The 26,305-nt window shown below is 38.7% G+C and overlaps 1 protein-coding gene and 1 non-coding gene across 3 annotated transcripts; both read right to left on the reverse strand.

Moving 5' to 3' along the window:
• Nucleotides 1-89: 89 nt before the first annotated feature.
• On the reverse strand, nucleotides 90-25,838 carry LOC127443834 (importin-5-like). 2 transcript variants are annotated; one of them, XM_051702780.1, is made up of 26 exons: nucleotides 25,705-25,838; nucleotides 23,428-23,508; nucleotides 20,930-21,122; nucleotides 20,749-20,851; nucleotides 19,799-19,895; nucleotides 19,613-19,717; nucleotides 18,040-18,162; nucleotides 14,185-14,305; nucleotides 14,008-14,095; nucleotides 13,788-13,894; nucleotides 13,560-13,684; nucleotides 12,009-12,098; nucleotides 9,474-9,647; nucleotides 8,899-9,117; nucleotides 8,071-8,154; nucleotides 7,455-7,587; nucleotides 7,266-7,387; nucleotides 7,074-7,170; nucleotides 6,316-6,488; nucleotides 4,520-4,631; nucleotides 4,360-4,415; nucleotides 3,269-3,391; nucleotides 2,893-3,112; nucleotides 2,522-2,750; nucleotides 2,298-2,439; nucleotides 90-1,036 (listed from the first exon to the last, which is right to left on the reverse strand). In XM_051702780.1, exons 1-26 carry the CDS (start codon nucleotides 25,780-25,782, stop codon nucleotides 950-952), a joined length of 3,282 nt encoding a protein of 1,093 aa, XP_051558740.1. In that variant the 5' UTR covers nucleotides 25,783-25,838; the 3' UTR covers nucleotides 90-949. The 2 variants fall into 2 exon arrangements, with proteins under 2 accessions (XP_051558740.1, XP_051558741.1); XM_051702781.1 differs by lacking the exons at nucleotides 20,749-20,851; nucleotides 20,930-21,122; nucleotides 25,705-25,838 and having other exon boundaries at nucleotides 23,428-23,481.
• On the reverse strand, nucleotides 17,831-17,967 carry LOC127444470 (small nucleolar RNA SNORA84). The gene has a single exon (XR_007897825.1). It is a non-coding gene; the product is annotated as a small nucleolar RNA SNORA84 (small nucleolar RNA).
• Nucleotides 25,839-26,305: the final 467 nt, after the last annotated feature.

The following is a 26,305-nucleotide window of genomic DNA, read 5'->3' on the forward strand; positions in this document are numbered from 1 at the left end:
GCGAGTCAAGGATTTGTTCTTAAAACTATATTTTTGAATCAGGATAGGTGTACCACTTGAATTTAAATACAGAAATTGGATCACACAGCTTCACACTTTATCTGCATCTTCATGCAAAGTTTAATGGAATATTCTGAAACAAGGTTTATCATGTCTTGCAGCTTTAATACTGAAAGTGTTGTAAAATGATTAACTATGAAAGATTGCATACACAAATGTTTCAAAGACACATTTCCTTCATATATTCCTGGTTTTCCCGTTTATTTCATTGCATGGATTGAGTGAGCCAATGAGAGAGACCGTTAGCCATCACACACATCATTAGCAAAGTGGAGCAATCAGATGCATTCCCAAATATTCCTCCAAAATATCTTAACCAGCCATTGGGACCGGCACTGAACACACAAAAAAGTAAAAAACAAAACAAAAAAAAAAAACACAAAGTGTTGAAGATGCGATAATGCTCGCCGTTGCATTCAAGTTCAATCGAAGTCCATTTCAGTCCGATCCATCTCCGGGTCAGAGGAAACGGCCCTTGCCGAGTTGGATCAACCCCCAAATCAGCTTCCGCTAGGATCAACAGACACGCAAGTTGAGATGAAATCTCATAAGGGAGAAAAAGCACAATTTCTACACCAGAAATTCTTAAAGATCTACTATGGATGGACTGTTTAGTTTCGTTTTAAATCCCTACTCCCCCCAAATTCGTTCAAGATGAGGGTTTGTGAAGTCGCTGGCCCTTTTTCGAGGTGAAACATACACGCTGGAAGCTCGGCCCTATGGTTGGGTAGGTTGGAGAAAACTTCCGAGATTAAGAGGCCCAACATACTCAAGTCACATTACAGTTCTTCGCTCAGAAACAGGGAAAGGGCGAAAATATAGATGTGTGATTCCAGGTGCAGTGTTTTGTCCTCAGTAGCTGGGCTATCTTAGAGGGTTAAGGCTTCACTCAGGCCGTGTTCAGAAGGTCTTGGATGGCCTTCTGTTGTGTCTCGTTGAGTGCAGATACACACTGTGTCCAAAGTCCACCAGAAACCTGAAAGCAATGCATCAAAGTTAGCCATTTTGAATCAAAAATGTAATGTATAAAAAGGCTATTTTTAGCTGTAGGTAGGCATACAAAAATCTGCGTACATTTCACGTTTGCTTATTGTGGGAAGAAAAAAAAATACGTTAATCCGAGCAGAGCGCCACTTATTACTTGGTTGTTGAACGAAAGACTGGCCGATTTTCGCTCTCAGGAAAAATGTTATTTTCTGTATTTTAAAAAAATTAAACCATCAGTAGCCATCCAAAATAATCTAGATTTAAAAAAAAATAAGTTTAATAAAATTAAATAGAAGATTATTAAAATGTATTTACATGCTCCAATACAACAATACAGTAATCAAGCAATATTTACCTACCTTTATTTTTACTAAAACATTGTGAATGAACAGGATGTGCAAAAACTTTAGTATTGTTTTATTTTATATATTTATTATGTACTCTTAATTTTATTATTATTTGTATTATTAATATTATGCAAATTACATTTGTTTATATCGTTAGAATTACTTTATATTCATATTTACCTCACCTGGAGCTTTTATTTTGGCAGAAAACTAAAAGTGCAGTGTGTATTGGACAGTTTAATGTTCATTATAGATCTAATGAAACTCACTTTTTTTTTTTCCTGTGATGCTGCGGCACGTTTCTGGATTTGCAAAATAAATTGTAGCAGTTACAAACGTTTGAACCAGCAGCACTTCACTTTCACAAAGCCCGAATGCTGAAAACAGTGAATCATGAGCTCTGATAACAACGGTGAATATCAAGTTACAAATTTCATATCACCAGCAAAGTCACTGTGAATATCGTAAATATTCAATAAATTCGCCCAGCCCTACTACATAGGACTTTAGGAAAACGTACATAAATTGCAAATACAATTGTACTCAAATAATTGCGATAAGGTTAAATTTCTATTGCCAATTTGCCAACAACATTTTATAATAGAACAAACATTTTATCATCAATAAAAAGGTAAATACCAAATATTATTTTGCCCTGCCTCAATGAATCCTAACAAAACCAATTCAATAAAAGAACAATGAATTAGTGAATTGGACATTACTCTCATACTTAAAACTCCCGGGACTAGGAGACATGGGAAAAAACCTGCTGGAACAATTTTAGAAAAAGTGCACCAAAGCTAACTGCGATTTTCAAAATAACGCTTTGATATCACAAACACATTGTGAGCCTATAAACACTCAGGCCTGGCCAGTTCATTCATGTTAGTGACAAAAACTTACTTGTACTTGACGAATAACGTTGGCCAATCGTTTGCTGCAGCCGTCTTCACCTTTGATCGATTCATTTGCGACACCATCAGCAATTATGACGAAAATTTTGGGAAGGTTTGCATTGTCGGGTCCGAGAACAATTGGATTGTTGCTGTTAAAGGGAAAAACGTTATTTAATAGTTCAATGTACAAAACTGGCTACCGAACGAGTTTAACAGCCAATGGATGCTCACCTTTCAATAAGGTCACAAAGGTAATTAAATGTGTGGACGGCTTCCTCTTTATCCTCGTTAAGTGGCAGCCAGGACAGCCAATGAGGGAGGATTTCATTGACGTTGACGCACTCTGGGCGGTACTTCATGACTTTGGCCACAGCAGAGATGCAGTTCTCGGTGGCGTTGGCGTTTTCTTTTGCTCGGGAGTCTGCAGCCTGGATCACTCCCACAAGAAGAGGGACGGCCTCTGAAACAACAAATTATGACTGCACATTTGCATAATGGCATCTGGTAATAACCTACCATTTGTAGAACTTTGCTGGTGTGCATCTCAATTCAGAAAACCACTTTTTAAACTCCAAAAGCGCTAGTCACAACAGAAAGTATACCTGTGAAGGCAGGCCTGTAGTTCTCTCCTCCAAACTGTGCCATGACTCCAACGCCATAGGCAGCCGCTTGCCTGACCTCCGGACTGGTGTCACAGAGGAACTGCATCATGGGCCGCAGGAAGCACTCGGCGTATTTGAAGGAAGAGGGGCTGCAGTGTTCAACAATGTCATCAAAAATGCACAAACCCCACTGTCTGTCTGCCCAAGGTCTGTGCGGGTTCTGTTAGAGGACACAATATAAAGAGAATCCATTTAGATGGACACAGACTTCAAAATCAACATGAAACAAAAATGTACAAATATTGACAATTTCTCTCTTTGGAATAAATGTGCAACTAGTCGTGCACAATAAGACCAGGAATGTGTTCATCCTTACAATGAGGTTAACAATGAGCTGCAGCAGCTGTTCAAACCACGGCAGAACCTTCTCTCTGTAACTGCTGAAGATTGAATGCAAGATGTCTGACACTTTGGTCAGGATATAGACGTCATTCTCATCCTGAAACATAGGCAAGAAACAGGGAGATTAATTACTAATTTTTCATGTTTCCTAGACCAAAACTCAAGCTGCTTTTCCAGGTTTTCCATGACTGTCGCAACCTTGTACCAGTACAATACCAGACTTTAACTTAAATATTTTGTGCACGCCAAGTCCTAAACTAAATCATAGCAGTTAAACAGTTATTCTGTAGAACAAAATAGTGCCAAGTTTCCCCATAATTTAAGCATTTTATTTCAGTCGAGGCCACGCACTGATCCTGTAAAGGGCAATGGAAGAGTGCAGCATGTGTCTGTGAAGGGAAAGCTGTGAGAGTGCACCCTCCAGGAACTTTATACATTTAAAAAGTTTTTTTCCCTCCCCAATTTGGAATGCCCAATTCCCAATGCGCTCTAAGTCCTCGTGGTGGCGTAGTGATTCGCCTCAATCCGGGTGGCGAAGGACGAATCTCAGTTGCCTCCGCGTCTGAGACCGTCAATCCGCGCATCTCATCACGTGACTTGAGCACGTTACCATGGAGACATAGCACTTTACGCTATTCTCCGCGGCATCCACACACAACTCACCACGTGCCCCACTGAGTGAGACCACATTATAGCGACCATGAGGTTACCCCATGTGACTCTACCCACCCTAGCAACCGGGCCAATTTGGTTGCTTAGGAGACCTGGCTGGAGTCACTCAGCACGCCCTGGATTCGAACTCGCGACTCCATGGGTGGTAGTCAGCGTCTTTACTCGCTGAGCTACCCAGGCCCCCAAAAAACAGTTAACTCATCTCAATTAATTAGGTTCTTAGCATTTTAAACCGACTAATGATTCTCTGTTCAAACTCATTTCTAGATCAATGCATACAAATCAGCAGGAGTAGTAATCGATGCATTGAGAAAACAAGTGAAAGCAACCCCTGAATGCTTGAAAAACACTTCAAATCAGGGAAAGGTGTTTTGCGTTGGATGATCTACTCGCCTCATCTTGTAATGTTTCCTCAACCTGCTCGTCATAGTCTTCATCTTGTCGTTTGGCTGTAGAAAACAGATAATGGTCTAAAAATGCCACAAAACTAAGCAATTTATGAAAATAAAGGGAAAAATAAAGTGTGTTCTCTCCAGATGTCAGAGAAACTCACCTTGTCTGACCTCCTGGTTTTTAAAGTGCTCCTCTAGTTTGCTCTTCAGAATGTCGCCCAGTTCTTCAAAGTGCTCGTTATTCAGGCAGCCGTCGCCCATCAGTTCAATACACTATCAAGTGATTACATTTACTAAATACACACAATCACAATTTCAAAATTGTGCACTTTCCATTTGGTATCTTTTCCATTTGTGTTTCATATATACACCACAACACTATGATTATTATATTCATATACCATTGGTAGTTAACGGAAACACAAACCTGCCATGTTCAAATTTAGCACACAGATCAAAGCATTTAGTTTCACAGTAATTAAATTATTAGTTTAACCTTCCAATTCTGTTCAGTCATTTTGGACCGAAATCAATTTCTCAGATTTAATAAAAATGGTTTTGTTTATCCAAGCGGTACGAGACTTTGACTTCATCCACTAGCCATCTGAACACCAAAAATAAACGTGGACTCGATAAGTACCATAAGTACCATGGTGTCTGTAGTAAAACTATAGTAACCACAAGATTAACTTTGGTTAATCTATAGTAGGCTAAAACCATGGTTACTATATGGATACAATATACTGTATTAAACCATGGCTACTTTTCAAAGTTACTACAACTTGACTATTGTAAAAACATGTTTTTATGGTTACTAGTCTACAACATTGGCAGCAGATTTATTAAATGGTTACATTTATTAACATTAGTAAATGCATTAGGTATCATTCAATGAACAATATATTTTTACATCATTTATTAATATTTGTTAATGTTAGTTAATAACTAACAATTATTTATTGTGTTAGTTCATACTAGTGCATTAATGTTAACAAAACGTAATGCTAGTACATGTTGAAATGAACATTAACCAATATTAATGCTGTAAAAGTATTATTCATTGTTACTTCATGTTAACTAAAATGTAACCTTATTTTAAAGCGTTACCACACTTCGTAAAACCAGTTAAACTATAGTATTTGCATAGTAAAACCATGATACACCATGATTTTTATTACCATAGTTTTCGTTTTTCTGTATTATCACTATGGTTTCACTATGATTATCATGGTTAATATATGGTTACTCTAGTAAAACCATGGTAAATTTATTGCGAGGGCACGCAAAACCATTTCAGAAAAAGAGGGTGAGACTTTATAACATGCAAAGTGCAAAACAAACATTTTCTTGACATTAAATTTACTTTGAGTTATTAAACTTTGATATTTGAAAAAATGATTGGTAATAATTTTTTTCCCTTCTCTTTGAAAAAACCAGGTCAGGTTTGACCGAGCATAATGTGACATAGCAAAAACTTCAAAACAGTATTAAAAAAAAAAACTAAACTTTAACAATATAGTTTTATATTGTCTAAATATATATCTAAAATGCAAATCTAAATGCATAACTTGATAACATTTAGAATTACTAAACAGTAGGCGGCTGCACAGAACACTGGAGACATCTACTGGCTATTACTGTCATTACATGATTTTCAAATCATGTTTTCTTTTTTCACCAGATGGCAGCAATCTGACAAATACATGACACGTTCTCATTTTCTTCACTATGATAAAAACGTAGTTGAAACAATTTAAATAAATGTGCTTATTTGCATACAATTCCTTGTTTTTACCATTAACTTGCATATGCAAATAAGATTTTTTTTTTAAATCACAAAAGTTAATTTAATATAATTATACTGTTTTTACATCAGGGAAGAAATGTTATTTCTTTGAAGAAAAAAAAAAAAAAAAAGCGGTCCTCGATCAGAATAGGACGGTTAAGCTCCATTTACCTTGGCGAATGAGTGCATGATTTCCGACAGCACATCAGAGTCAGGTTCGGTTCCGATGGCTTTGATGAGCGCATCACACATGAAGTGCCACATCTGAGTGAGGTAGTCTGGTCCTCTGACGCGAGCACACTCCAACAGCAGAGGCATGGACTCGGCCGCCGCTACTCGCACACGTGGAGAACACCACATTAAGGAACAAGCCAATTTTTAAATCATGTTTAACTAGACAGGTGAAATAAAACAGTGTTTAAAGTTGGTAGTTTGAAAAGCAAGCGAGCGAGAGAGAGAGAGATTAAATTAAAGCAGATCAAAAGGCCTTGTGTGGGTTTGTTTACAATCTAATTTTTGACAGTGTGAGTTTGAATAGTCTTGGCCTGTTTGAATATTCAGTTAATGCAAGTCTATGGGACTTTTCCCAGATTTAATCATCCGCTGTGTGAAAACCGTAATTCCGATCAGTTTGAAAATACATGGCAACTTATCTCCGTACAGTCTGAAGGTCTGTGCCAAGTTTGGTGCACGTAACTTGAAAGCTCAAGGAGTTACAATTGATCATTTAGATCTTGGTTTAGTGATTTTGGAAAATCCCATAACAGTAATGACACTATCGGTTTATTTTGAGATCGGATCTAAAATATCCTCAATGGATAAAGCACAATATCTCTTGAAAATAGCATAAAATGTAAATTGTGTAAAACACTGCTGTCTTCCCTAAATATCAACATCGGTTATTGAAAAATGTATATATTAAAGGATATCATCATGAAAATAGAATTTCAGCAGAGGAACCATCAGCTTCACAACTTGTTCTGTGTACTCAACAAAACCCTCCTTGAGTTCTTTAGCATAACAAACCTGAGGAAAACAGCCAGAAACACATTGCAATCAAGTAAATCAATGAATTTACAATTCCACCAATTTAAAAACCACTATATGTTGGGCCTTCTCACCAGCATCTGGCAGGCTGTGGCCTTCTCCTCCAGCCCGGCAGTCTTAATACCAAAACTCTGCTGATCTCCGAGATTGACAAACTCCCAGCCATCATCTTCAGACATGCTCTCCATGTCCTGAGCTGAAGGAGCAAGTGTTAAAATCATATATGATTAATAACCAAGCAGTGCTAGAGTTAAGTGTCTTACTATCGAGGAGAGCCACTTCAGGTTTGATGGAGGCGGTCTTCATGAGAGGCCCCATCACCACAGGAAGATACTGCTGAAACTCCTTCCCCAGGATCTTACACATGCGAGCCCACGCCGAGATCATGTAGGAGATCTGAAGGTACAAGAGAAGTTCAATATCATAAGAGATGCACTCGTTTAGAAACGGGACTCTTTCTTTCTCCCCAATTTGACATGCCCAATTCCCAATGCGCTCTAGGTCCTCGTGGTGGTGTAGTGACTCGCCTCAATCTGGGTGGCGGAGGACGAATCTCAGTTGCCTCCGCGTCTGAGACCGTCAATCCACGCATCTTATTACGTGGAGGCTTCACGCTATTCTCCGCGGCATCCACGCACAACTCGCCATACGCCCCATCGAGAGAGAGAACCACATTATAGTGACCACGAGGAGGTTACCCCATGTGACTCTACCCACCCTAGCAACCAGGTCAATTTGTTGCTTAGGAAGCCTGACTGGAGTCACTCAGCACACCCTGGATTCGAACTTGCGACTCCAGGTGTGGTAGTCAGTGTCTTTACTTGAGCTACCCAGACCCCCTAGAAACGAGACTCTTTATCTGATTGGACATCTGCTGACCTGTGGGTCGTCATCTTCCAGGTCGTTGAAATCAGTCTGTGTTTTCAAAAGCAGCTGCATCACTGCTGACGCGTCTGGCATGAACTACGAAAAAGAAAAAAAAGAAACAATCATCAGACCTCAGAGCATCGCAGAACTGCAACATTTAAAGCAATATAGAATTTTCATTAAATATGGGTAAAAGCTACACAATAGCCGATCTAACCCTAAACTGTTTGGCGGGAAATAAATTAACACATTTTTTTGTAGGGTCACAAAGAATCGACGTTCTGAAGTAGTTCAGGCTGCAAAGACTAAATGTGACAGTTACATCGTTACATGATTCCAGATTGTTCGGCACCAAGCAAAGTTTCAGTGCTTGATAAACGTAAAGTCAATGTTTTTTTTTCCATCTGCTCTGGTGTGCTGATGGGCCGCTGTCCCTTGTTAAAACGGTGTACATTTACGGTTACAAATGTTGCCTACGATGCTTGCATAAAATATAGCCTATTGCAACAAATCTACTTACCACAGAGGAAAAAATTATAAAGAGTGGGAGCAATTTAGGGTTTGGGTCAGGCTTAAAACTGGATGGTACGAGTCGGGACCCACTGTGTCGGGATTCATTTTAAGCCACAAAGAGACCTCTACCACTTACTGCCTAAAAATAAAAAACCCTAAATGACAAAACTACATTTATAACCAGTGGCTTCCTAAAAAGTACAGCCGCCAAGCTGTTGAACAACACATAAGTGGATGTTAAAACATTGATGATCGCATGTTATCCAGTTCATGGGTTGCGATTGGTCTGGGTGGACTGGGAAGTTTTTGTTCCCATTAAAACCCCACCTTCTCTTTGCCAACAGCCAGGCCAATTAAACTGATGCATTCGATGGTCTTTCCTCTGAGAAGGCGGAGCTCTTTTTGAACAGCGTTTTCTACGATGTGTTTGAGGGAAGGCATGAAGAGGTCGTAGTACGGTACAAACTTCTCTTCTGCAGTGTCAGCCACTGAGGCGATGGAGGTCACGACCTGCTCCAGCACCAGTTTGGTTCCTTTCTGGATCAACTAGAAGAAATCAAAATTAAGTCAACATAGAAACCAACAGTTTAACACAACATGCATGTCAAGTAGTCACACCAAGGATACCAATATGGATATTTTACACTATTTTGGCAAGAGTAAAAAAAAAAAAAACAGAACTGAATTGAGGGTCAACTGAATTTCAGTTCAAGGCCAAATTTAGAGAATGAAAGTGAATTCATTTCAAAATTCAATTTAAATAGACCCCAATTCAGAAAACATTCTCACCACGTTTACTTTGTTCACCTAACAGAAGGGGAAAAAACATGGAGTAAATGCAGTTCCCAGAAGAAAATGCAAACTGCCTAAAACCAAAACAATAAATTTGAGTCAAGCGGTACCTCCTGGAGTTTGGCGACCATGATGACATGCAGATGTTGGACTAGGCTGTCTAGGTAGGGGACGAGGAGGCTTTTGGGACAGTCCTCTGTGAAGTTAATGAGAGCGGCCGCTGCGTGGGCCTGAACGCGAGGATTCGTCTGATCTTCCATCGTCTGAAGAAGTGCGGAGATCACCTACATGAAAGATGCACAATGAGACGTGATGGGACCGGAATGCATTTATGCATTAACTTTGTAATGTTTCAATATTATGGCAGACGAGTGAAGCAATGTCTTATTTTAATTTGTGGGCTATTCTCAGCAAATACTGATGTGCAAATAATAGCAATTAATCAGCATTATCATGCATTTCAATTAGTTTTGAATTGCTAGACTGACAAAATTAAAACTATGGCTGTGATGCAGAAAACACTGACAGAATTGCAGAATACAATCATGAAAACAGAATACAGAAAATGTGGCATTTTTTGACAAATGAATGTTTAATTGCACATTTAAAATCACAAAAATCGTGATACGCCTTGGTGTGATTACTACACCGAAAAGCCTGCGTTTTAAACATAGTCTGCATGTACTGTGCACTTCTAAGTGAACGTGTGAAGCTTGCCACTTATGCTAAAAACACATCATGAGCATCAAGCGCCCTGTGTGTGTAGCAGATGACAGAGCAGAGCGCTCATTCATTTTGAAGTGCAAAGCACACACTAATGGTCGACCGATTTGTTTTTTTGTTTGTTTGTTTTTAATGGCCAATTCCAATATCCAGAGAGCAGGGTGGCCGATAATGTCACAATTTAATATAGTAAATAACAAACATTAAATTGCTAAAAAAAAAAAAACAAAAAAAAAAAAACCACCTCTTATTCAACACTATCAACTCAATCACACAAAACTTTAAAAAATATTGTATTTTAAAATGGTAGATAGCAGTTGCTTCTGATTTCTGTTTAGTCAAATTTTAGCAATTTATTTACATGAAGAAAACAACAGTTTACACAGTCCAGCAACCATGGATGGCATGTGCGCATTAGTAATCCCTTTTTTCACAAGACCAAATCAAATCAATTGTAAATACAGTGCATAGTGAATATGACATTTATTATAGCACACTTTGAAGTTGCACCTACGTGCTCATGCAATTTATACAGGCTGGATTGCCTGCTTGGATTGTCACAGACTGACCATCATGATTTGTGAATTACAGGACCTTTTGATCCTGAAGTTTTCATTCCAGCTGTTGGGAAGAAAAGGCTGGATTTTCGCAAATTATATCCATTTAAACGAGGTATCCGCATATTTGCGGACAGTATATTACAGGGAAGTTACAGGGAACTGTTGAGGAGAGAAATGCACGAACACTAACATTGAGCTCAAACGCATCCTATCGTGGCTTTGATATGCAGACTGTTTAAATGAAACTGTTACACACTGGTCTATTATTGATTGGTCATTTACATGTCTCAGACACCTCACATGCAAGCAGGTGATTCTAGGTGCCCTCGCGTCCTTAAGAAACAATCGGCCAAACGGTAATAATTCACAATTGGCCATGTAGTAAACAGCTTATCTTGAGGTGAAAATTTACCATCAAAAACTCCAAAATAAAAGCTTGATTTAAATGGGGGGTACACTTATGCAATATTCACAATAATGATAGTAAATAAATCTAAGAGATATCTCTGAACGTCGGTTGTGCAGCACGTTATTTGACAAATATAACTGCAATGTGTTTTGCATTGTGCTGTGAGGTTCTGTAAAGGCACTTTGTTCTACTTTCATTTGATGAAAGCTTTAATTTGTTTAGACACCCTTTTGCTGATTACATTTCATTTATAAGCACCCATAGATAGAGACATTTTAGCCTAATAAAAAGCATTTTCCCAAAATATATTTTTGTAAATTAACTACCCTTATTCACCTTTTGGTATTTTAATATTATATAATACTGAATTACAATTGTGGGACCCAGTGGAGTTCATTACTACAATATAATACTGAACAATTATTGCTTTTATTTTGAGGATTAGCTGATTTACACAATAGTAATGCATTTGTCACTTATTACAACTGGAGCTTTTCTTTTGGCAGAACACTGAAAGTGCACTGCAGTGTCGGTGTATTTGACTTTAATATTGACATTTGACTACATCGCGATTCTAATGTTATTTTGATTCATTGTGCAGCCCTGAAGGATCGTGAAACGAGTTTAAGTGATGCCCTCTTTAGGAAATTAAGCGGCCAAATAAAAGGAGTGATATTGCTTAATTTTATATAGTCAGCAAAATCTATTAAATTGACCAGCCCTATTCTGCTGCAATAATGACTTCGTTTTGGGGGCTTTTCTCAGCAAAAACTTCATCCACATACCATGCAATTCAATAAAACGGTTAAATCGCTGACAGCCCCAATTAAAACTGAATGCAAAACATTTGCAAAAGCAAATATCACATGGGATCCAAAAGTTAACAGATTAATTTATTTACTTGAGAATTCAATATTCTTATTCCATTTTTGCAATGTAAACTGAGGAAATACCTTGTCGTGGAACTTCTTCTGGAAAGTCGGGGCAAAATCGGTGGCCATCTGTCCAACCGCGTTGCACGCGGCATAGCGAACTCTAGGGTGCTGAAGAGTTTGGAAAGAGGCAAAGTTTAGCGTGCTCAAACATGGCTATCAAAAATGAAAGTGTGCTTTAATCAGGGTTTGTGCAGATGCTTCCAAGTTAAAATCAAGGACTTTAAGCACATTTTATTTGTTTTCAAAGACTATGCTCAAGATGTCATTAAAACGAATTCTTTATTTGTTCATTTTAAATAATGATATTTTATTCATTCAGTTAATTTATTGCCATAAAACACCACTTACTACAAGTATAACATACCTCAATGTGCATCTTTAACTACATATTCTCACAGTAACAATTCTTGGTTCATTCATGACTAAACTGATGTGCCATTGTAGTGTGCACCCTTAAAACGCACTTCGCTGGGTCTGTAATCAGCAGTCCATATGACTCATGTTTTCCAAAGTCACAACAGATTTATGTGAGGAATGACCCAAATTGCAAATGGGTCAGTCTAAAAAGATGTTGACTTTCCAACTTACAAAATATTGAAATTTTCCGTTCAGTTCTTCCCCATAAACGCTGAGGGAAAATGTTTAACATGTTGACATTAATTTTATTCATAAAGGACAACTTGGCTGTTGTTCTTTATCATTTAATTATGATTTAAGAACGAAGTTACACTAATGAGGGTTAAATGGGGTATGACACCGTGTGAATTAATAACTTTTTAACATGCTGAAAAAAAAAAAAAAAAAAAAAAAAACCACTATATGCATATTTAAGCAGCCTCTGAACTTTGACCTTAATTCTTTTCTACACTTTGTATAATTAAAAAAATATATATATTTTTGACTGATAAAACCAATGCCATGAAATTAATGGACAAACATTCTTTAAATTATTAGTAATTTTGTTTTGCTTTTTTGCAAACTTGTTCGGCTTCGCACTAATGCTTGCATTAAAAATAAGTACAAAATAAATATGTAAATAACTTTACATGTCATAGAAGTGGACAAGGATTTGTTTCAGGCAATTGACATTTTCAAATATATTTTCTATAAAACAGAGTCAAGCCATTTCATATTATTAAAAGTTAGGTTATAGAATGATACCTTTTAATTTAATTTTATGTGGCTATTTGAAAGCTTTTATTACTTTTTTTTTTAGTCAAGGGACATATTTTGATATTGACCCAAATGTTGTCAGAAATAACCTATTCTGCGAGACAAAGCTGTCTTTACACAAGGGGGCGCTACAAAACTGAATCCTCCATTGATCTGCATTCAAATCTCAGAATGTTTTACATCTCATTTCTTTCACTCTGGAGGGTGATTTGTAATTAACACTGATAGTTGCAAGGATTCATACTTGTTAAATCCTCCACAGCAGTACCTATAAAATATATTTGAAATCCTTCAGTAACAACGGATTGTGATTGGCCCATTCTGAACAGCGCTGCCAAAAGTAACAGGTGCTACGTGACCTTGTACGAACCCTGCTGAAAAACCGGATGTTCTTACCGGATCTTGACAGAAAAGCAAAACAAAGCTGATGATCTCGTTTAGAATGGCCTCCATCTGTTGATGACAGCCCTCACCGATAGCAGACAGCGCCATGAGACCAGCGTGCCTGTACTTCCAATCAGCTGCAAGAAAACGTGGTAAATTAACGTTTACGAAACTCTAAAAAGAAACCCAAGCGTTCACGTTTGTTCTACAAGAACAGATGATGAGAATGCATGTACTTACGGTTCTGTAACATTTGCATGATGTGTTGTTTGATCATGGGAAGGACGATCTTTCCTCCGAGACCACAGGCAATTCTGTCCAGCGCGCTCTCACCTGCCACTGCATTACTGAACAACCCATTATAGAGAGCACAAAAGTGTTGAATTTTCCTCAAAGCTTTAAGAACTTTATTCTTGGTTTAAGCGTTCCTTTAAACAGCCTAAACTGAAGTTCAACTGACCTGTCGAAGTCATCATCTTCTAGTTCATCAGCCATGGCCCAGTCCTCCTCATCCTCCAGATCCACCATCATACTCAACATCTGTGGCACTGAACAAACATTCCCAAAAAACATTGTCAAATACTTGTTGGAACAACAAATCCAATTAAATAGTTATCAGTAGATGCTGTATTCTCACCGCTCTGAGCGACTATGTTGGTGTGTTTTCTGAGCATGGCAGCAGCAGTTTCAGACAGCGTGACGATCACCTCCAGTGCCAGCTGCCTCTGCATGTTTGTCAGGTTTGTGTCTGCACACAGCTGCGGTCAACGAGAGAGAAACTTAATTTAACCAGACCATAACGACTTATTCTTGGAAAGTCTTCGCAAATCCAACAATAAATAGGGCTGCTAGGATCCCTGTAATAACCGCCCCACCGCAGTGATGTGCGCGTAAATGTATCAACTAATAAATCATTGAAAATTTATAAAACTTAAAAAAATAAATTGATGAAACAATGGCATTTAATAAGTATTTGATCCTTAAAATATTGTTGATTTTTCATGCTACAGACATATTATTCAGGTTTTTGCGCCAAGTAGCGCATTGTTACGGCACTGACTACACATCTAGCACACAACTTGGTACAAGCTCAGTTGTGCATTCGCTTCATTGTCTGTGCAGATGTAAGTGGTGATATTATATTAATGTTGGAGGTAGACCGATATATCGGTTTTACCGATTAATCGGTCTCAATAGTTGATGATTCGCTTCATTGTCTGTGCTGATGTAAGTGCTAATATTATATTAATGTTGTTGGAGGTAGACCGATATATCTGTTTTACCGATTAATCGGTGTCAATAGTTGTTGATTCGCTTCATTGTCTGTGCAGATGTAAGTGGTGATATTATATTAATGTTGTTGGAGGTAGACCGATATATCTGTTTTACCGATTAATCGGTGTCAATAGTTGATTCGCTTCATTGTCTGTGCAGATGTAAGTGCTAATATTATATTAATGTTGTTGGAGGTAGACCGATATATCTGTTTTACCGATTAATCGGTGTCAATAGTTGTTGATTCGCTTCATTGTCTGTGCAGATGTAAGTGGTGATATTATATTAATGTTGTTGGAGGTAGACCGATATATCTGTTTTACCGATTAATCGGTGTCATAGTTGATTCGCTTCATTGTCTGTGCAGATGTAAGTGCTAATATTATATTAATGTTGTTGGAGGTAGACCGATATATCTGTTTTACCGATTAATCGGTGTCATAGTTGATTCGCTTCATTGTCTGTGCTGATGTAAGTGCTAATATTATATTAATGTTGTTGACAGAAATAGACCGATATATCAGGGCAGATTAGTTGCTTTTTGAAACAATCTGTTATCTACTAAAATCTATGCCAATAGTTGTTTTTTGTGTGTTCCTCTACAGATAGAACGGCTTGATTCTACAGTATAAAAGCAGCCTCACTGACGATGCGTGGGGCTTTGCGGCGTATAAATGCATTTATATCTTTGAATAGTCAATTATAATCCATATTTTTCATCTTTACATCAATACATATTTTTCTTTATTAGATAACCAAGTGTTTTAAATTAAAGCGAGGGCAAAATTATGATAATCATGCCTCGTCAGCACATACATTATTTTAACATTCTATATCAATCGCAAAAATTATCAGCTGATTAATCGTTATCGGACTTTTCTACCACCTTAGTTATCTGTAATTAGCTAAATCCACTATCGGTCAACTTCTAGTTGATAGATTAAAGGAATTTACGGTTTTTAAAAAAAAATACAAGTTCAATCAATAGCATTTGAGGCATAATGTTAATTACCACAAATAAATCATTTCAACTCATCCCTCTTTTCTTTTCTTTTTTTTTTTTAAAAAGCAAAAATCGAGGTTTTAGTGAGGCATTTATTTTTTGAGGGTTTAAAAAAAAAAATAGGCAGAAATGTTTAGCTTATTTTATAAAAGCACACATTAATTCTTGTTAAAACTCATGTATTATTTGATCTGTAAAGTTGGTTAAATAGTCTTTTTTTGGGTTGACATCATGGCAACAAAGTTGAAAAATTGGCTATAACTTTACATAGAAAAGGTTAGTAGTGATTTTATCACTAAAATCACGTTAACACGCATATTGTTCACATCGTGGCTATACTTTTAAAACAGTGAGTATTTTAATGTTTACAGATCATTATAAGTGCTGCACTGTAACCCAGATTTTTGCTTTTTTTAATTTATTTTTTTAAAGAGGGGTAGGTCAAAATTAATTTGTGAATCAATATGCCACAAATGCTGTAGATTAAGCTTAACTTCTATTGAACCCAGAATATTCTTCGAAATGTCAAATACGAGAAAACTTAAAATAAAAAAGGTGATTAACCCACTACGCAGTTCAGTTTTTCAGTGTTCAGCTCTTTAGCTTCTGCAGCTCAGACGGTGCAATCCTCAAAATACTATTACTGGACAATTTGACAAGGTTTTATTCAACAAGGTTTTTCAACTGAAATATTGTTAGTGCATTGGTAATATCTTGTAGTGTTATTTCTTATATATATATATATATATATATATATATATATAAAAAAATATATATATTTCTCAGCGTCATATTCAAAAAAAAAACTAATCTGACAATTTAACAGCTTTCAGCTGTAGGACTGTACCATTTCAATTATTGTCCAGACACAGGTTTATTGATATTTAGTCATGTTTAATATTAGAGTTTAAGCTAATATTAACAAATGTTGACATTGTGGACTATTTTCAGCCATTGACGTTTACATTTAACCATTGTATGTTTCTTAACACCATGCCAGCTTCTATGGCAATTTTCATGGCGAAAACCAGGTTAAAATAAAAATAAAACAGAATGAGATGTTTAAGACCCATTTTTACTAAAAACTCAACCATATTTGGATTAACTTTGTTAACCTTTTTGTTATCGTCATAAGAGTCTATTGGTGCAATAAGACATTTTAAAACCAATGCAGACTACTTTAGTTTTGCATTATGGAATTGTGATTTTACAAAAGTTTAAATGACTTTTTCCATGTTCAGTGGCGCACTTCTTAAAGTTTAATCCACAATAAATACATAAACCTAACAGTTTGATCAACTGATAAACGTAAACCTAACACTGCACTAACCAGGCTTGACAATAACAAAATATTGCCCATTCATTTCTTCCATATGGATTACATAAAATCCTCCATAAGAGTTGTAAGCCATGAACCAAACCAACCAGCTCTGGAGGTGAATCACACCATTACAAACTTTGAAGCACAGTATTTGAAAATCACACAAAAAGACAAAAAGGTACAAGACTGTGTACTTAACGTCTTTAACGAGGGAATGAACTACAATCTCATTAAGCATTGCGAATGATGTAATTGAATTAAAAGCGATGAAAAGTTCAACTATAAAAGCTGTTGATTATAAGTATAGAAAATTTAAAGTTTACAGCAAAATATTCAGATATATACAAATACACAAGTATTTTGAGAGCGTAGGGAGAGCAACTCTATTGTGTCATTCACAGTGCATTATGGGAGCACTGCAGAGCTCTTCTGGTGCACTTTGTTTGCAGCGATTCTCTGATTGGTGGATATTTCTCTTCAGGATCATGGGTAGTGTAGATCTAATCCAATCAATTTGACAAATGGAGAAAATAAATGGGATTTTTACTTCCAGAACCAGACATTTTCGCTCTATAGTACACATCAATTATACACCGACTGGCTGCGATTCTTGCGTGAACTTTCACATCACATGAGAAAACCTTTTAAACTTAACATGCTAATATACCCATGACAAAATTAATGTCATGTCTCTGCAACCGGGCTATGGAAGACGCATGAAATCGGCAGCTTCCAAGCATTAATCACAGAGATCAATATGTGCCTGTCAAATATAACCTCAAGTATCAGCACGGATGAGCCGTCTCAAGGAACCACCAGGCACAACTTAAGAACTAAATCTGAAGTATCTTATTATCTGAAGGTAAACTAGTCGAGATAATGTTTACACGTACCTTTAGGCTGAGCTGGAGTGTGGCCTCCAGGTTGGGTCTCAAGTATTTAGGTGCCGTGTCCGCAATCTCCACCAACGACTTCAGCACAGAGTCATCGCCACGATAACAGGATTCATTCACCGCCTGATGGGAATTTTTCAAAATGGCTCTAGTTTTAGTGCACTATTTTAGAGCAGTTCTTCAATGACTAACATTATGAATTAATATGACTGAATAGAAAACGTGCACCATATACACTAAATTGCCAAAAGTATTCGCTCATCTGCCTTTAGACGCATATGAACTTAAGTGACATCCCATTCTTAATCCATAGGGTTTAATATGACGTCGGCCCACCCTTTGCAGCTATAACAGCTTCAACTATTCTGGGAAGGATTTCCACAAGGTTTAGGAGTGTGTTTATGGGAATTTTTGACCATTCTTCCAGAAGCGCATTTGTGAGGTCAGACACTGATGTTGGACGAGAAGGCCTGGCTCGCAGTCTTCGCTCTAATTCATCCCAAAGGTGCTCTATCGGGTTGAGGTCAGGACTCTGTGCAGGCCAGTCAAGTTCTTCCACACCAAACTCGCTCATCCATGTCTTTATGGACCTTGCTTTGTGCACTGGTGTGCAGTCATGTTGGAACAGGAAGGGGCCATCCCCAAACTGTTCCCACAAAGTTGGGAGCATGGAATTGTCCAAAATCTCTTGGTATGCTGAAGCATTGAGTTCCTTTCACTGGAACTAAGGGGCCAAGCCCAGCTCCTGAAAAACAACCCCACACCATAATCCCCCCTTGCACAGTTGGCACAATGCAGTCAGACAAGTACCGTTCTCCTGGCAACCGCCAAACCCAGACTCGTCCATCAGATTGCCAGATGGAGAAGCGTGATTCGTCACTCCAGAGAACGCCTCTCCACTGCTCTAGAGTCCAGTGGCGGCGTGCTTTACACCACTGCATCCGATGCTTTGCATTGCACTTGGTGATGTATGGCTTGGATGCAGCTGCTCGGCCATGGAAACCCATTCCATGAAGCTCTCTACGCACTGTTCTTGAGCTAATCTGAAGGCCACATGAACTTGAGGTCTGTAGCGATTGACTCTGCAGAAAGTTGGCGACCTCTGCGCACTATGCGCCTCAGCATCCGCTGACCCCGCTCTGTCATTTTACGTGGCCTTCCCCTTCGTGGCTGAGTTGCTGTCATTCCCAATCGCTTCCACTTTGTTATAATACCACTGACAGTTGACTGTGGAATATTTAGTAGCGAGGAAATTTCACGACTGGACTTGTTGCACAGGTGGCATCCTATCACAGTACCACGCTGGAATTCACTGAGCTCCTGAGAGCGGCCCATTCTTTCACAAATGTTTATAGAAGCAGTCTGCATGCCTAGGTGCTTCATTTTATACACCTGTGGCCATGGAAGTGATTGGAACACCTGAATTCAATTATTTGGATGGGTGAGCGAATACTTTTGGCAATATAGTGTATGAAGGGTGAATTAAACTTAAAATTGTGCAACAGAACTGTACTCTTTGACTAGACAACTATTAATCAGTGTTGAAGTATTAGAGGTTTGAAGAGCTCTTCACCTGCAGGATGCCCGGAAGAAGGTCTGAAAAGTGTTTCAAAAGCGCCGTGTTGCCCTCATTGGACAGGACGAAGGACGCAGCTGCACGTGCAGCCAGGGTCTGAATCTGAAAACGAAAGGAATAAGCATTATGTAAAGCATTAGAGCTTTTCTTTTGAAAATGAGGAAGCTTTTGAACCAGACTGACCTGTGGGTTGTCTTGATCTTGCATGCACTGCACCAACATGCGTTTGATCACCTCCAGGTAATGCTGTTGCTGATTACCAAAGATACCAGGGAAATTCCTGAAAGCAACAGAAACAAACCACTCAAAAAGAAACTCACCTTTTGACAATTTTAAGATATTTATCCATTTGTTCTGAAATGGCTCAAGGGTGATATCAGTCTTAACGTTACCATTCTTGCAAGTTGCAATTTAATGAATGATCATCGAAGGAACTAGTCTAATCTTAAGGAAACTGCCAAATTAAAACAACATTTAAAACCTTGCAACAGGGGGCAAAGACGCTGACTACCACCCCTGGAGTCGCGAGTTCGAATCCAGGGCGTGCTGAGTGACTCCAGTCAGGTCTCCTAAGCAACCAAATTGGCCCGGTTGCTAAGGTGGGTAGAGTCACATGGGGTAACCTCCTCGTGGTCGCTATAATGTGGTTCTCGCTCTCGGTGGGGCACGTGGCGAGTTGTGTGTGGATGCCGCGGAGAACAGCGCGTGTGGAAGCTTCATGCTATGTCACCGCGGTAATGCGCTCAAGCCACGTGATAAGATGCACGGATTGACTGTCTCCGACGCGGAGGCAACTGAGATTTGTGATAATCCTGACATTGCTTAATTTTTATGCATGGCCAAATTACTCAATTAAAATCATAAAGCTCAAGCTTAAAAAGAAAACACAAATAAAAAAATGCCCAAATGAAAATGGACAAACTAGAGCTGAAATGAAACAAGGGACATTTATAGATTTAGTGATATTACGTCAAGGATATTATAGTTTAACAAATTAAATTATGTATTTAGTGATTTAAATTTGTAATTTGGCCATCCATTTAATTCCACCAACATTGCAAATATATTGTGAATATCACCAGAATTTGAGAATTGCACAGTTGTTCTGCTTTAAGCATTAAAAACTTGCCCACCAGAAAACGTGCAGTGCCGCTTCTCTGAGGGCGACGTCCTGCGAGTTCACCGAATCAAACAGGAACTTCAGGACTTCAGGCCACTGATTGTTTCCATCGTCATCTTGAGAAACAGAAGACATTTGTTCACTTCTCCAGCGTGCAACAAACGATGTCGAGATGTTACGAGTCGTTAACTTACCGATGAGATTGCGAGCGAGCTCAGCAGCGATGTCGCAGACCTTTTTGCGGATGTTGGCGGAAGCTTCTGACAGGATTCCAGCGAGCAGCTCAGTCTTCACGGCCGTCTGCACTTCGACACTCAAGCTGGGGTAAACCTCGTCGAAAGACGAGGACAGCAGTCGACGCAACAGCACGGCTGCCATCTGCTTAACCTGCGTGAATAGCATGTTGAGCACAGGACACCAATTCATTTTAGTTTTAAAAGGGAATATATTTAGAGATGCAATTTCTAAGTAAGGGTTTTAACACTTCTAGAGTGATTATTGGAAATTCTGTTTGGAAAGATCCCACAACATGAGTTGTGCTCTCCCTGAAGTGCCCTGCAAAGGAACCATCAGCACAGGTGAAAACACAGCCATGTGCGGCGAGCAGATTAATGGGGCGGGTGCCTTCTCGTTCTAGAACGCATTTGATTGGACAAAGTTTCTCTAGTACAGTTTGACGTCATGATTTGACTGTGTCTTTCTAGCCGAAAGAGCGAGACTGCAGCATTTAAATGCTTATATCTTCTGAAAAGATGACCCTAAAGCTAACAGATATGGACTAAAAGCAGCAAACCTTTCATTTTGATTTCACAGGGTCTTTAACAACAGCAAATCAGACGTCCACAATTTCTAAAAGTAAAAAATGTATGCAATACTCAAATTTGCATAAACTATAAAAGGACACCAAAAGTTTAGACTATCCATGGACAAATCTATCAGCTGATGCCGATTGGGGAAAAAAATTAAAAATAAATTCCCAAAATGAACGTGAACATTACATTTATATAGAGCTTTTCTGACACTACACTCAAAGCGCTTTACACAGTGAACGGGACTCTCCTCAACCACCACCACCAGTGTGCAGCATCCACCTGGATGATGCGATGGCAGCCATAGTGCACCAGTACACTCACCACACACCAGCTATTGGTGGAGAGGAGAGAGGAGAGTTATAGAGCCAATTAATGGATGGGGATTATTAGGAGGCCATGATTGAGAAGGGTCAATGGGGGGAATTTGTCCAGAACTTTGAGAAGTGTCCTGGGATTTTTAATGACCAGAGAGTCAGAAATGTGTCAAAATGGCCAAATATCAGCAGATTTTTTGGCCTGGCAGATATATCGATCCATCACTACTACAGAAGACCTCTCAAACACTACAAGACAAGAGCACACCCAAGGTAGACGGTATGGAGACTAGTGTTAGACCGATTAATCGGTACGGCCGATATTTGGCCATTTTGCAATTATTTACATCGGGCAATAACAATTTATGCTTGGCTGGTTAACAGAAGTGTTAACTTTCATTTTGTTAATTTATGTCATGAAATTGCATTTTTAATGATACAAACTGTTGTCACTGTTGGAAATTACATACACATTAACAAAATATTCACAAGGTTGGAACCTAATAATTAAAATTGAATTACACAACAATTACATATTTTACTAAAATAATTTACTATACCAAAACTACAATGCAATTTCTTTTTTTTTTTACCAAAACCCAGCATAGATGCTGCAAGAGCCTATTTGTTATACTCTTTAATAAGTGTTTAAGTAAATATATTTCATACTTATTACATTGTTACATGTTTGTTTATATGCACTTGCATGATTTACATTGTGTTTATATTGATATGTATAACAAGCACTAAATTGGTACTGTCTCTTTAAGAGAAAGTTTATGCGAGCTTCCGCTAGCAAGTGTTTACGGTTGAATGAGTGCAGCACACAGAGGTTTTTACCTCATCCATGCAATGTGACTCATTTATATTTCTTTTTGATCGACGACTGTAAATAACAGAGGATATGAAGAGACATGATCGTGTCTTTGGACACAGAGCCAAAAGGAAACTTTTACTAGCATAATGACTTGCTTGTAGATTTTAATTGGAGAACTTGTACAATAAATATTTGTACAAGCGCTCTGGTTTTGCAACACTTTAACCTTCTAACAGACATCGAACAGGCACATTACTGCTCTGTGGCCAAACTGCAAAACGGAGAATGTTTTGAAAACAGTCCATGGAAAAGTTCACCCAAAATTAGATTTGACGTGGTTAAATGCAACGTAAATGTAACTATGGCATAACACGGCTCAACTAAAGCGATGGTGACACCGCGATCGACGACTGCTCAGGACCCGCTGCAGCCAAATAAGGTCAACTTCCTTCAGACAAGTCCAGCTTCTTAAAATCGCTAGCTTCTTGTTCAGTAAAAGGATGTCTGTGATTTGCCACTACACAACTCAACCACTGGCACGTGAAATCTGAATATTATGTACTAGCCAGTGGCTAATAACGGATATATTTTAGTCGCATAGCGAAATTTAGTCGCATACGCGAAATATTTACTCACAACATAGAGAGCTGTGGACTACGTAAAGAAAGCACTTCATGCTTTTCTGATGGTTTAAAATAAACTGTCTAAACAATTACCGCACAGACGACGGCAAACAGACTTTTACGTACCTCCTCAGCGGCAGATGCATCCCGGATGGCCTGCAGTAAAAATGTGATCTTTGTCTGGCCGGGGATGGTGTCATAAGTTTCCTAGACAATCAAAGACAAAAAGATATTAGTTGCATTTTTAAAGACACTCAGTTTTCGTTATTAGGACAGTGCCACTTTAAAGGCAACACCCAATAACAAGTTGCATATTTTTAATCCGGAAATATTTTGCATGAGTCAGAGATTCTTGGAGTCAGTTTTCAAGTGAAAAATGGACTTGGTTATGCATAGTATGAATGGAATGCCTAGTGGCACACAGCTGTACTCAAAGAGAGGAATTCTAACATTGGTTCTTAAAAAAATAAAAAAATAATAACTTTAAAGCTGATGTCTGGGGGTCTAGTTTGCCCTGGTCAAGCTGTGAATGAGTCAGATTCCACTGAGTATAAGGGTGCTGGAAATTCATTAAACCATAATTGCGATCGGGAGCCTGCAAAGACACGAATTATACGTCACCAATAAGAGTTCACTTCTGCGATTTGGTACGACTGCATACATATTAGCAGCGAACCACACCAGAGTTCACATGAACCATACCCCCAGACCACCTTTTCAAGTGGACTCCGGTACGGTTCGCAGGTGCGCACCCGAGTTCGGAAAACAGCGTTCACATTACCCAAACAAACCGAACTTTGGCGTCATTCGAACTCTGGTTCGCACCAATGTGCTAGCGTGAAAGCACCCTTAGTGTGCTGGACACGCATTGTCCGTAATAAAAGTGCTGACCGATGAGCGTGATAAGACCGAATGGCTAGAGGTCGACCGATAGTGGATTTTGCCGATACCGATATCTAAGGTGGTGGGAAAAGCCGATAACAGATTAATTGGCCAACAGTTTGACATTTCTATGAATCGATTTGGAAAAGACATTTCTTATTCTTTCTTTAATATGGCGGGTAAAGACAGTTCAAAATGTATAAAATCTCAGATGCAGTATTTTGTACAACCAAAATCCCAATAATAACCAGAAGAAGAAAAAAAATATGCATAATATGGGACTTTTAAGCATAAACAAGACCAAAACACTGGGGACTCTTATTGTGAAATGACTAAATGAAAAAACTATCGGCACCAATTAATCGGCAAAACCGATATATCGGTCTACCTCTACCAATGACCACACGGACAAGTCTGGATTTAGTGCAGCTAAAGAAGCTCTGAACAAAAGATTCTGATATCATGTGCCACCAGGGAGCCAAGTATTGGCGGGAAATTTGGAATTTCCCGCAAAATCCAGGAGGTTCCTTAACCCCACTTTTGCATGGAAGGTTTAACTCATTGATAAGGTAACTACAGCTGCTGAAAATAAACATCCCTGACTCAAACTCAAAGTTTTTCCATGACATGACAGTAAGAACGGACATCTTTTGTGATAAGCTCCCCTCAGTGTAAAGTTACTGTTTAATTGCTGAAATACAAGACGATAAAGAGCAGTTAAATATTCATTATAATTCTAAGAAGTGTAGTTTAATCTTGTGGCTTGCCTATTACAGGCCACCGTACATAAACTTGTATTATCAGGTGAAAATATAAAACTATGGATTTAGTTCATGTTGTCAAGCGTTTGACAACCTGACGGACAGTTAGCGAAATATGACGCTAATATAGCGAATTTAGCACTAAAAACACACAACAGCTGAACATATCACATAAATAGACATTCAACGGCCTGTTTGAGAAGCTCAAGCCGAGCGGAGTGACACCTGCCCCGGGTTAGCAGCGTCACTGTGACCGCGGCAAGAATACGGCGATAAAACCATCGATTAAGTTATGAAAATAACTAACAAACAGGTCGTTCAGGAACCGACACAGCAAATAGGCGTGATATATGCCATGTGTAAAACGCTTACAGCACTGGTTAGGCCACGATGATACGTAGCGCGCCCAAACGACTCGTTCGATCGAACCGATTCACCAAGCATTTGTAAAGCTCCCGACAGAAAATGAATGACAATGGTGTGATTTTTGTTTAATTGACTAGTCAAAATGTTAACACTGGAAATCATAGCGTTAATTTAGTTAACAACAATCTACTAGATGAACAGTGCTACAGCGCAAACAGTGATTCGGTTCACTTAAACGAATCGATTCGCTAAAATGAATCGGACACGCATAACAGAATTAGCGCGCGCTTCACACGTGTGCTGGGCCGGAGCGCAGCTGACCGGCGCGGGCTAAAAACCGTGACAGATCCGTAGCATTTCCCGCCATAAATCCACACCTAAACGAATGTCATACCTCTGATTGTTTCCTGACGTTGTTGTCAGGGCTCATCAGGTTGCTCAGTAAGAGATAGAACTGTTGCTGCTCCGCCATCGCTGTCGGATTTAGAAAGAGAAAGCACACCAGCTCAGAGCCGAGCAAATGAAAGCCGGTGTCACGCATGAGCGGAGGTACGCGATTGGCTGGTTATGTGTTCTCTTGCTGCCGCTGATTGGCTGGCGACTCTGAGTGAGATTAAATGATTGGCGTGTCTGGTGCTTGGGGGTGTCAATCTAGGTGATGCATTACATATTCAGTTTCTGAGCACCGTATTGGGTGATATTTCGTGTGGAACGCGGGTAAAGTCAAAGTGGGTGGAGTCGAAACCCAATGCAATGATGTCATCGTAAAATAAGTGCGTCCCTAAACGCGGGAAAATATTTGTAGTTTTGTGGGAGTGGATCCATTTTATTCATATAAAATCCTTAAAACACATTAATGGCAAAAGTGACGTAATGATGGCAAAATAATGAGGCTTTCAATACAAATGTATTGAATTAGTTTCAGCTGGGAACGGTCAACCCCACACTTAATACATAGAGCTGGCAGGCAATTTCTTACAATCTTACTCAAATGT

Source organism: Myxocyprinus asiaticus, chromosome 7 (assembly GCF_019703515.2).
Source record: "Myxocyprinus asiaticus isolate MX2 ecotype Aquarium Trade chromosome 7, UBuf_Myxa_2, whole genome shotgun sequence".
In the NCBI taxonomy this organism is placed as follows: Eukaryota; Metazoa; Chordata; class Actinopteri; order Cypriniformes; family Catostomidae; genus Myxocyprinus; species Myxocyprinus asiaticus.

Bases quoted from the DNA above. Each gene is read 5' to 3' on its own strand.
- LOC127443834 (XM_051702780.1), bottom strand. From the start codon at position 25,782: ATGGCGGAGCAGCAACAGTTCTATCTCTTACTGAGCAACCTGATGAGC. The intron at 7,588-8,070 runs GTCAGCAGATGT...TTGTACCTTCAG, and splicing joins TGGAAGATGACGACCCACAG to ATCTCCTACATGATCTCGGC. The intron at 6,489-7,073 runs ATATCCTTTAAT...GGTGTTCTCCAC, and splicing joins GAAATTCTATTTTCATGATG to GTGTGCGAGTAGCGGCGGCC.